At 44.4% G+C, this 12800-nt stretch overlaps 1 protein-coding gene across 1 annotated transcript in view; it reads left to right on the top strand.

Annotated features, from left to right (window-relative positions):
- The window catches only part of LOC112068339 (high affinity cGMP-specific 3',5'-cyclic phosphodiesterase 9A), a 51534-nt gene that overhangs the window by 29924 nt on the left and 8810 nt on the right, over positions 1–12800 (top strand). Inside the window, exons 5-7 of the mRNA XM_070438112.1 lie at positions 10164–10248; positions 10707–10765; positions 11804–11895. Coding sequence (XP_070294213.1) covers positions 10164–10248; positions 10707–10765; positions 11804–11895 — 236 coding nt within the window. The remainder of the gene's footprint in view (positions 1–10163; positions 10249–10706; positions 10766–11803; positions 11896–12800) is intronic.

Below are 12800 nucleotides of genomic sequence, written 5' to 3' on the forward strand. Positions count from 1 at the left end.
GCACCATCTCCAAACACCACTACTGTATTCAGCTGCACCATCCCCAAACACCACTACTGTATTCAGCTGGCACCATCACCAAACACCACTACTGTTCTTCAGCTGGCACATCCAAACACCACTACTGTATTCAGCTGACCATCCTCAAAACACCACTACTGTATTCAGCTGGCACCATCACCAAACACCAACTACTGTTTCAGCTGCACCCATACCACCAAACACACACTAGTATTCAGCTGGACCCATCACCCAAACCCACTACTTGTATCAGTAGTGAGACAAAAAAACATATTACTCTCTTTCTTTTTGCCATCTGTTGTGTCGCTTTCATCTCTCGTTGCCACTGGTTACATAAGGTGTGTTTGAGTGTGAGAGAAGGGCCAATCAATATCTGTTACACCGCCAGGCTCGTTCTAATGAAAGCAGATAGTTGAGTGACCTGTGTGCAGTGTTGTCTTTATAACACAGAGTGAAAGTGGTATGAGTTTGAGCTTTTCTGTTGTAGTACCATCCTACACCTTCCTTCCACAGATAAAGAGGACTCTTCCAGAATGTATTGACACAGTGGCAAGAAGCAGTTTTTCCAGGTAAGAGCACTGATATTGCTTTTCATGGACATTTTTGTGCCTTCGTAAATGCTTTTTTCTCTCTGGTTTTCGTAAATGCTTGCTATTTGTCTGTTACTAATATAATGCGTGCTGCTACTTCTCAGATAATAATGATCTCTGTCCCTTTGTTCTCTCTCTCTTCTCTTCCCTCCCTCCTCCCTTGCTATCTCTATCCTCTCTCTAATTTCTCAATTTTCTATCTCTCTATCTGCTTTTCTTTTCTCTCCTTGTTCTCTCTCTCTCTGTCCACTTCTTCATATGTCTCTATCTCTGTCATCATCTCTCTCTCTCTCTCTTCCTCTCTCTCATGCTCTCTCCTCTCTCTCTCTTCTCTTCTCTCTCTTCTCTCTCTCTCTCCTCTCTCTTCGTCTCTCTCTCTCTCTCTCGTCTCTCTCTGTACCTTCTCTCTTTCCTTGTCAACTCTCTCCTGTCTACCTTCTCCTGCTCCCTACTCCTTCTCTCTGTCCATCTCTCTTGGTCCATCTCTCCTCCTGTCCACTTGCTCTCTCTCTCTCTCTTCCACTCGCCACTCATTAACTTGACTGGATGGGAAATAGAAATGGTAGCCCGGGAGATTGAGTCATGAAGAGAGGATGTTAAGGTTAAGAAAAGTAACCCCTYAAAGAGGGGGGATTTAACTAMTTGGTAMGGTTTCAATMAGGTGTTTTGTATTTGTATTTATTATGGATCCCCATTAGTTCCTGCCAAAGCAGCAGCTACTCTTCCTGGGATCCAGCAAAATTAAGGCAGTTTATACAATTTTAAAACATTACAATACATTCACAGATTTCACAACACACTGTGGGCCCTCAGTCCCCTACTCCACCACTACCACATATCTACAGTACTAAATCCATGTGTATGTATAGTGTGTGTGTGTGTGTATGCATGCATGTGTCTGTGCCAATGTTTGTGTCTCTTCACAGTCCCCGCTGTTCCATAAGGTGTTTTTTTAATCTGTTTTTTAAATCTGATTCTACTGCTTGCGTCAGTTACTTGATGTGGAATAGAGTTCCATGTAGTCATGGCTCTATGTAGTACTGTGTGCCTCCCATAGTCTGTTCTGGACTTGGAGACTGTGAAGAGACCTCTTGTGGCATGTCTTGTGGGGTATGCATGGGTGTCCGAGCTGTGTGCCAGTAGTTTAAACAGACAGTTCGGTGCATTCAACATGTCAATACCTCTCATAAATACAAGTAGTGATGAAGTCAATCTCTCCTCCACTTCCAGACAGGGGAGATTGACATACATATTATTAATATTAGCTCTCTGTGTACATCCAAGGGCCAGCCGTGCTGCCCTGTTCTGAGCCAATTGCAATTTTCCTAAGTCCTTTTTTGTGGCACCTGACCACACGGCTGAACAGTAGTCAAGGTGTGACAAAACTAGGGCCTGTAGGACCTGCCTTGTTGATAGTGTTGTTAAGAAGACAGAGTATCACTTTATTATGGACAGACTTCTCCCCATCTTATCTACTACTGCATCAATATGTTTTGACCATGACAGTTTACAATCTAGGGTTACTCCAAGCAGTTTAGTCATCTCAACTTSCTCAATTTCCACATTATTTATTACAAGATTTAGTTGAGGTTTAGGGTTTAGTGAGTGTTTTGTTCCAAATACAACGCTTTTATTTTTATAAATATTTAGGGCTAACTTATTCCTTGCCWCCCACTCTGAYACTAACTGCAGCTRTTTGTTGAGTGTTGCAGTCATCAGTTTTGTCTTGAGCTATTTAGCTATTCAACTTTGTTCASCTTTAAAAGTTACTTGTGTCTAGTGGTTGTTATACAGTGATTTTGACATTTGAAATTGTCTTACAAACAAAACCGTCCACTAACTTACTGAATCTGGGTCTTTTAATTTGATCTTTGAGTCCTGTTGTGTAACACAATAGACTGACATATCAGGTAGATGCCTGCCTCTGACATCATACATTCTCTAGAGTCCATTCCCCTTGTCACGGATCCCTCCGGTACTGTTTCAGAGGTCTACGTCACCGGCCTCTAGGAACTGAACTGTTGATTTACGTACACCTGGTGCCCATTTCTCACTGATTAGTAATTGTATAAGTGTGCCCTTTGGTTCACCATTGGGCTGTTGATTTATTGTTCCAATGTCCGTTTGGTTGTGTGAGTAGCTATGGATTGTTTCAGCTTCTGTGCTGCGTGTTTTGTGTTATTGTGCAAATGATTACGGGTCTCGTCCCGTGTTGWATCATTGTGTACTTGTGTTTTCGTGTCTCGCCACATTTATTTATTTGAGGTACTCCTCGCTCTTTTGTTTGGGTTTCAACTCTGTGTTTTGTTCCGTGCTTTTTGTCTTCGTCCCCGTGCCTTTACACGGCGCGCTGTAATTTGATCAATAAAATCCCCTATTACGCATTCCTGCACCTGTCTCCCGATCCATTTATACCAACGTGACACCCCTATTATTCTCCTCTTGTCTAGACCAGTGTTTCCCAACCCTGGTCCTCCAGTTACCCCAACAGTACACATTGTTGTTGTAGCGCTGGACAGACACCCCTCATTCAGCTCATTGAGGGCTTGCTGACTAGTTGACAAATTGAATCAGGTGTGCTTGTTGGGGGTACTGGAGGACCAGGGATGGGAAACACTGGTCTAGGCTATAGATTAGAGAAGTTAACTAGGTCACATGTTACTAGCTATGTTCTCTACTATAGTTTAACAGGCTTCTGGACTCGTGTTTTTCCGCCGGTACATTGAACATGCAGAATTCACATAGAAATACCATGGAATTAGTGAGAGATAAGCATTGTCATAGACGTACACAACGCTAGCTGTAGCCTTGACATGGCTAGCCTCCACTAAACACCATAATAACGGAGGTTCGCTAAATCAAGGCTATGCTAGCTGTCCTTGACCCTATAGTTAAAGCTACTGCTGCTTCCTAGTTCTGCCCATTTTAATCTCTTTCTGTCCGTTTTTTGTTGTGTGCCAGGAAGTTAGTTTACACACTGTCCTACGCTATGCTCACAGGCTTTTCTTTGATTTAATGTATTAATTGTCTGTAATCACATTGTAAACAAGGCTTTAAAATAAAATCGATAAAGATGGCTTGTTATGCTTCATTCCAGTTAAGTCCTGGTAGTAGATATTTTTTTGTTGCACCCTACTGTTTCCGAGCCCCCTACGGCCTTCAGCTGTTCTGTCACAATTTGTTCCATACACATGGTGGCCCAGCCTCGCTGTGCAGTCCAGTGGGAACATTTAATCAGTAATCAATCTTTAATCATTACATCGTCGTCCTTCACTGTAAAGTACTGCTACTGTCATGGCCGCGTGGTGTTTGCTCTGTTTGGACTGACTGCCTCGAGGTCTTTGGTGGGAACACCCTGAACCCAGATTTAAACCATTGTGAAATTGTGTGTGAGTACGTGCATGTGTGAATGCGTGTGTGTGTTTCAATGTGTGTGTGTGTGTTTATATGTGTGGGTGTGTGTTTTCTATGTGTGTTCTGAACTACAAACAGCAGATTTCACGATGACACCTACGTAAACAGGAAACAAGCCAGCAGCTGCTAACAGGCAAATGATGTACACTGACAGGCAGCATTACATTAATACACACTTTAACACATAATGGTCCAGTGTCCTCATAACCTTCTCTGACCTCTCAGTCACAGTGGCGACCCCACGGTTGTTACGGAAACGACGTACGAGCGGACGGGTCTCCCATGGAGACTGAGTTCTCCTCTTGCTCTCCATTATTTTTTGTTTTCTCCCCCAAGAGGTCAGCCTAATGGCTACATATACTACTGGGAATTGGAGAGGCGTCAATCAAAGACATTGATTCAGGGATTTCTTTATCTACTCGGGACATAACCTTGTCCCCAGGTTCGAGAGAGACGTCTGAGGACGAGATTACTTGGGACATGRTTCTATCAAACACAATTTGCAGAGGCGCATCGCAGAACAATTTGCATTGCAGAAAAGCACAGTGCAGAAAAACCCTAATGCACTTTGATTGAATTCTAGCCAGAGAGTACAAATTCAATTCAAATCAAATGTTATTTGTGACATGCTTCGTAAACAACAGGTGTAGACTAACAGTGAAATGCTTACTTACGGGTCCTTCCCAACAATGCAGAAAGAAAGTAAATAGAGAAATAATAGAAAAGTAATAAGACGTAATAATAAATACACAATGAGAAACGATAACTTGGCTTTATACACGGGGTACCAGTACTGAGACAATGTGCATATAACTAGGATGAAAGTGACTAGGCAACAGGATAGATAATAAACAGTAYCAGCAGTGTATGTAATAAGGATCAATGCAGATAGTCCAGGTAGCTAACTAGCAGTCAAATGGCTTTGGGTGTAGAAGCTGTTCAGGGTCCTGTTGGTTCCAGACTTGGTACATCGGTACCGCTTGCCATGCAGTATTTAATGTATATATATTTTTTATTTAACCTTTATTTAATTGGGCAAGTCAGTTAAGGACATTCTTATTTACAATGACGGCCTACCCCGGCCTAACCTGGACAACGCTGGGCCAATTGTGCGCCGCCCTATGGGACTCCAAATCARGGCCGGATGTGATACAGCCTGGATTCGAACCAGGGACTGAAGTGACGCCTCTTGCACTGAGATACAGTGCCTTKGACCGATGTGCCACCCGGGAGCAGAGAGAACAGTCTATGACTTGGGTGGCTGGAGTCTTTGACAATTTTTTAGGGCCTTCCTCTGACACCGCCTTCTATAGAGGCCCTGGATGGGAGAGAGCTTGGCCCCCAGTGATGTGCTGGGCTGTATGCACCACCCTCTATAGTGCCCTGTGGTCGGATGCCAAGCAGTTGCCATGGAGATGCAGCCATTCAAGATGCTCTAAAGGGTGCAGTTGTATCTTCAGTAAACTTAATGATGGTGTTGGAGTCGTGCGTGGCCATGCAGTCGTGGGTGAACAGGGAGTACAAGAGGGGACTAAGCAGGCACCCCTGAGTGGCCCCCGTGTTGAGGGTCAGAATGGCGGATGTGTTGTTGCCTACCCTCACCACCTGGGAGCGGCCTGTCAGCAAGTCCAGGATCCAGTTGCTGAGGGAGGTATTCAGTTCCAGGGTCCTTAGCTTAGTGATGAGCTTGGAGGAAACTATGGTGTTAAACGCTGAGCTGTAGTCAATGAACAGCATGTTCCTCATGTCCAGGTGGGAGAGAGCAGTGTGGAGTGCAATAGAGATTTTGTCATCTGTCGATCTGTTGGGTCGGTATGCGAATTGGATGGGGTCGAAGGCATCTGCGATTATGGTGTTGATGTGAGCCATGACCAGCCTTTCAAAGCATTTCATGGCTACATATGTGAATGGTACAGGGCGATAGTCATTTAGACAGCACAAGAACGCCAAGGTAACCTAAGGGACTATGGTGGTCTGCTTGAAACATGTAGGTATTACAGACTGGGTCAGGAAGAGGTTGAACATGTCAGTGAAGACACTTGCCAGCTGGTCAGTGCATGCTCTGAGTATGTGTCCTGGTAATCCATCTGGCCTTGCAGCCATGTGAATGTTAACCACGTTTAACGGTCTTACTCACATCGGCTACAGAGAGCGTGATCACACAGTCGTCTGGAACAGCTGGTGCTCTCATGCATGGCTCAGTGTTGCTTGCCACGAAGCGAGCATAGAAGGCATTTAGCTCGTTTGGTAGACTTAGGTCACTGGGCAGCCCGCAGCTAGGTTTCCATTTGTAATCCGTGATAGTCTGCAAGCCCTGCCATATCCTACGAGCATCAGAGTCGATGTATACTGAACAAAAATATAAACGCAACATGCAGCAATTTCAAAGATTTTACTGAGTTATAGTTCATAAAAGGAAATCAGTCAATTGAAGAAAATAAAAATATTAGGACCTAATCTATGGATTTCACATGACTCGGAATACAGGTATGCTTCTGTTGGTCACAGATACTTTWAAAAAAGGTAGGGGCGTGGATGAGAAAACCAGTCAATATCTGGTGTGACCACCATTTGCCTCATGCAGCGCAACACATCTCCTTCTCATAGAGTTGATCAGGCTGTTGATTGTGGCCTGTGGAATGTTGTCCCACTCTTCTTCAATGGCTGTACGAAGTAGCTGGATATTGGCTGAACTGGAACACGCTGTCGTACACGTCAGTCCAGAGTATCCCAAACACACTCAATGGGTGACATGTCTGGTGAGTATACAGGACATGTTCAGCTTGCAGGAATTGTGTACAGATTTTTACATCATGGGGCCCTGCATTATCATGCTAAAACATGAGGTGATGGTTGAGGATGAATGGCACGACAATGGGCCTCAGGATCTCGTCACGGTATCTCTGTMRATTCAAATTGTCATAGATAAAATGCAATTGTGTTCGTTGTCCGTAGCTTATGCCTTCCCATACCATAACCCCACTGCAACCATGGAGCACTCTGTTCACAACACGAAACTGCTCTCACACGCGGTCTGCAGTTGTGAGGCCGGTTGGGACYTATTGCCAAATTATCTAAAACAACGTTGGAGAAGACTTTTGGTAGTGGAATGTASATAGAATGATTTGGCAACAGCTCTGGTGACCAATCCTGCAGTCAGCATGCCATTTGCACACTCCCTCAAAAACTTGAAACATCTGTGACTTTGTGTTGTTTGACAAAACTGCACAGTTTAGAGTAGCCTTTTATTGTCCACAGCACAAGGTGCAACTGTGTAATGATCATGCTGTTTCATCAGCTTCTTGATATGCCACACTTGTCAGGTGGATGGATTATCTTGGCAAAGGAGAAATGCACACTAACAGGTTTGTAAACTAATTTGTACACAACATTTAAGAGAAGTAAGCTTTTTGTGCAAATCAAATRAKATTTTATTGGTCACATACAGCAGATGTTAATGCGAGTGTAGTGAAATGCTTGTGCTTCTAGTTCCGACAGTGCATTAATATCTAACAAGTAATCTAACAATTTCACAACAACTACCTTATACACACAGGTGTAAAGGYATGAATAAGAATATGTACATATAAATATATGGATGAGCGATGGCCYTYCGGCATAGGCAAGATMCAGTTGATGGTATAGAGTACAGTATATACATATGAGATGAGTAATGTAGAGTATGTAAACATTATATAAAGTGGCATTGTTTAAAGTGACTAGTGATACATTTATTACATCCAATTATTAATTATTAAAGRGGCTAGAGAGTTGAGTCAGTATATTGGCAGCAGCCACTCAATGTTAGTGATGGCTGTTTAACTATCTGATGGCCTTGAGATAGAAGCTGTTTTCCAGTCTCTCTGTCCCAGCTTTGATGCACATGTACTGACCTCGCCTTCTGGATGATAGCGGGGTGAACAGGCAGTGGCTCGGGTGGTTGTTGTCCTTGATGATCTTTTTGGCCTTCCTGTGYCATCGGYTGGTGTAGGTCTCCTGGAAGGCAGGTAGTTTGCCCCCGGGGATGCGTTGTGCAGACCTCACTACCCTCTGGAGAGCCTTACGGTGTTGGGCGGAGCAGTTGTCATACCAGGCTGTGATACAGCCCGACAGGATGCTCTCAATTGTGCATTTGTAAAAGTTTGAGTGTTCTCGGTGACATGCCAAATTTCTTCAGCCTCCTGAGGTTGAAGAGGCGCTGTTGCGCCTTCTTCACCACGCTGTCTGTGTGGGTGGACCATTTCAGTTTGTCTGTGACGTGTACGCAAAAGGAACTTAACTTTCCACRTTCTCCACTACTGTCCCYTCGATGTGGATAGGGGGGTGCTCCCTCTGCTGTTTCCTGAAGTCCACGATCATCTCCTTTGTTTTGTTGACGTTGAGTGAGAGGTTATTTTCCTGACACCACACTCCGAGGGCCCTCACCTCCTCCCTGTAGGCCGTTTCGTCGTTGTTGGTAATCAAGACTACCACTGTAGTGTCGTCTGCAAACTTGATGATTGAGTTGGAGGAGTGCATGGCCACACAGTCGTGGGTGAACAGGGAMTACAGGAGAGGGCTGAGAACGCACCCTTGTGGGGCCCCAGTYTTGAGGATCAGAGGGGGGTAGTTGTTGTTTCTTACCCTCACCACCTGGGGGCGGCCCATCAGAAAATCCAGGACCCAGTTGCACAGGGCAGTGTCGAGACCCAGGGTCACATGGAACTTTTCTGGGATCTTTTATTTCAGCTCATGAAACATGGGACCAACACTTGTGTCCCGGTCCAGCTCTAGCCTTTAGCTCAGTGTGGATGTTTCCTGTAATCCATGGCTTCTGGTTGGGATACAGTGCCTTCAGAAAATATTCATACCCCTTGACTTATAACACATTTTGTTGTGTTACAGCCTGAATTCAAAATGGATTAAATGTTTTTTTTCTTCTCACCCATCAACACACAATACCCCATAATGACAAAGTGAAAACATGTTTTTGTAATTGTTTGCAAATCTATTAAAAATTAAATATCTAATTTACATAATTATTCACACTCCTGGGTCAATACTTTGTAGAATCATCTTTGGCAGCAAGTACAGTTGCGAGTCTTTCTGGGTAAGTGTCTAAGAGTTTACCACACCTGGAATGCCTGGTGCGCGGATGCCCTGAGAACCAAGCGGATGCCCTGAGAACCAAGCGGATGCCCTGAGAACCAAGACTGCCGGAGCCAGTGAATATTCCAGGCTGTGCTAAGCAAACAGTCCTGTAGCTTGCATCCACTTCATCGGACAACTTCTGTATTGGATGTGTCACTGGTACTTTCCCATTTAGATTTGTTTTGCTTGTAAGCAGGAATCAGGAGGTTGAGTTAAAGACAGATTTGCCAAGTGGAGGCGAAGGAGAGCTTTGTATCATTTCTGTGACGGAGTAAAGATGAGAGATGTGGCGATGAGTCCAAAGAGTCCTGATAAGGGTTTCTCATCATCATGTTTATCAAAAAGGTCATCTGACTGATATAATCCAGAGGTAGTCCATATTAATAGTTTTTACAGTACAAAAGGCCTGGAACGGTGGTTCTGATGTCAGACAAGGAGAAATAGGTGTTGCACAGACTATTGGTATCATAGAATCCATTAACTCTCTCTCTCTCATAGTGTCTCCTCTCTCTCTCATAGTGTCTCTCTCTCTCTCTCTCTCTCTCTCTCTCTCTCTCTCTCTCTCTCTCTCTCTCTCACAGTGTCTCTCTCTTCTCATAGTGTCTCTCTCTCTCTCCTCATTAGTGTCTCTCTCTCTCTCATAGTGTCTCTCTCCTCTCTCAGTGTCTCCCTCTCTCATAGGTGTTCTCTCTCTCTCATAGTGTCTCTCTCTCTCTCATAGTGTCTCTCTCTCTCCTCATAGTGTCTCTCTCTCTCTCTCATAGTGTCTCTTCTCTCTCTCATAATGTCTCTCTCTCTCTCTCTCTCATAGTGTCTCTCTCTTCCTCATAGTGTCTCTCTCTCTCTCTCATAGTTTGTCTCTCTCTCTCTCCATAGTGTCTCTCTCTCTCTCTCATAGTGTCTCTCTCTCTCTCATAGTGTCTCTCTCTCTCTCTCATAGTGCTCTCTCTCTCTCTAGTGTCTCTCTCTTCTTCTCTCTCTCTCTTCTCTCTCCCTCTCTCTCTGCAGTGGAGGGGATGAAGGCGGTGGAGATAGAGAAGTGTCACAGCGACATCAAGAAGCTCAGGGAGGAGATGCCCTCCATGAACAACAGGTTAGTCACCTTATTACATCATCATCTTTGAACGTTTACCTCTCGCTGCGACCTGAATCCTGATAACGATGTCCAATGCCTGAATGGTGTTTTTCTCATCTGATATTTGAACAGTCCTATCTGAGCTCCTAGTTAGTGTAAGTTAGTAGAGAAAGTATTGACAAAAATACCTCTCCCCCCTCCCCAGTCAGTCATTAGCAGGGCTTTGAACCAGGTCATGCTCATTAGGTTATATATTTAGATCAGGTATTATTATTACTTCATTTTAACAACCCCCTCAGAGATCTCACTCTCTTGCTAAGGGTAGATCAGTGGCATAACATGGGATCAGTTGGACATATTAAAGGATTTAGTTAAGCTCTTTTATCCGCATAATACAGTGTTATTAATAACCTAAGGGTGTCTGATAAGGTTACATACTGTCTGATTTGTTGTTTGCTTCTTGCTTTGAACTTTAGTCATTTCCTGGATGACAAAGAAGCTGACATCTCGGAGAGACGTGCCCTCTTGCCCCAAAGTAAGGCAGTGGTCTGCAATTACTCCTACTTCATTGTGTGTGTCAGTGAGCCTGTTATCAGGGACTGTAGGTCCATAGTGTCAGAACACCTCCTGTATGTCAATAGTGTCAGAACACCTCCTGTAGGTCCATCGTGCTCAGAACACCTCCTGTAGGTCCATAGTTTTCAGAACACCCTCCTGTAGGTCCATAGTGTCAGAACACTCCTGTAGGTCCATAGTGTTAGAACACCCTCCTGTAGGTCCATAGTGTCAGAACACCTTCCTGTAGGTCCATAGTGTCAGAACACCACCTGTAGGTCCATAGTGTCGAACACCACCTGTAGGTCCATAGTGTCAGACCACTGTAGGTCCATAGTGTCAAAACACACCTGTAGGTCATAGTGTCAAAACACCACCTGTAGGTCCAATAGTGTGCAGAACACTTCCTGTATGTCCTGGTCAGTTTGTATGACTGTTGTACCTCCACCTTGTCAGATACAGCATGCCCTAGTTAAGTACACCATGTCATGTGTGCCAGTGTTTCCCCTAGATTTCATAGGTGGGTGCGGATGTGCAAAGCCCTAGGGGCCAGCTGCCTCGCCTAAAGAATTACATCCAGCATCTGTCTCCGGTGCTTGGTTTAACACCTGAGTCAGGTCAGGTGAGGTCAGGTGAGGTCAGGTATGTAGAGCTAAGCCCATAACTAGCACCGAGGGCAGACTGGGTAAACTGGGAGCTCTGTGGCTTGCAGTACATGCTTTTCGCAGCAGACCATAGACGTCCTCAGAAAGCCTGCCCTTTGACCTCTGGCTGTGGGAGGCCAACGAGGTCAGACGCTGACTTCACCAAACATGTTTGTTGTCTTCTCTCCTCTCCTCTTCTGTGCCTCGCTCTATGTGTGTGTGTGTGTGTTGTGTGTGCCTCGCTCTATGTTGTGTGTGTGTGTGTGTGTGTGTGTGTGTGTGTGTGTGTGTGTGTGTGTGTGTGTGGGTTGTGTGTGTGTGTGTGTGGTTGTGTGTGTGTGTGTGTGTGTGTGTGTGTGTGTGTGTGTGGTGTGTGTGTGTGGGTGGTGTAGTACACCTGTCTCAGGAGACAGTGGAAGCTCTCAGACATCCCACCTTTGATGTGTGGCAGTGGGAGCCCAATGAGGTGAGGACAAGGGGTTGGACCATAGACGCTCAACTACCAGAGAGTTCAACTCCATAGACACTCAACTATCATAGAGGTTCAACTACCATAGACACTCAACTATCATAGAGGTTCAACTGTCATAGACACTCAAACTGTCATAGAGGTTCAATGTCATAGAGGTTCAACTACCAGAGAGGCTCAACTACCATAGACACTCAACTATCATAGAGGTTCAACTGTCATAGACACTCAACTATCATAGAGGTTCAACTGTCATAGACACTCAACTATCATAGAGGTTCAACTGTCATAGACACTCAACTATCATAGAGGTTAAACTGTCATAGACACTCACCTATCATAGAGGTTCAACTATCATAGAGGTTCAACTGTCATAGAGGTTCAACTACATAGACCTACTACATAACACTCAACTATCATAGACACAACTACCATAGGTTCAACTACCATAGACACTCAACTATATAGACACTCAACTACCATAGAGGTTCAACTACCATAGACACCCAACGTCACATAGACACTCCATACCATAGAGTTCAACTACCATAGACACTCAACTACATAGAGGTCATACATAGACTCAACTGCAAGACACTCAACTACCATAGAGGTTCCAACTACCATAGACACTCAACTGTCATAGACACTCAACTACCATAGAGGTTCAACTACCATAGACACTCAACTATCATAGAGGTTCAACTACCATAGACACTCACTGTCATAGAACACAACTACCATAGACACTCAACTGCCATAGACACTCAACTGATCAATAGAGGTTACTCACAACTATCATAGAGGTTTCAACTACCATAGACACTCATAGCACTCATATCATAGAGGTTCCAACCTACAACTATAGAGTCAACTACCATAGACTCAATGTCATAGACACT

This window comes from Salvelinus sp. IW2-2015, unplaced genomic scaffold (assembly GCF_002910315.2).
Source record: "Salvelinus sp. IW2-2015 unplaced genomic scaffold, ASM291031v2 Un_scaffold463, whole genome shotgun sequence".
NCBI classification, from domain to species: domain Eukaryota; kingdom Metazoa; phylum Chordata; class Actinopteri; order Salmoniformes; family Salmonidae; genus Salvelinus; species Salvelinus sp. IW2-2015.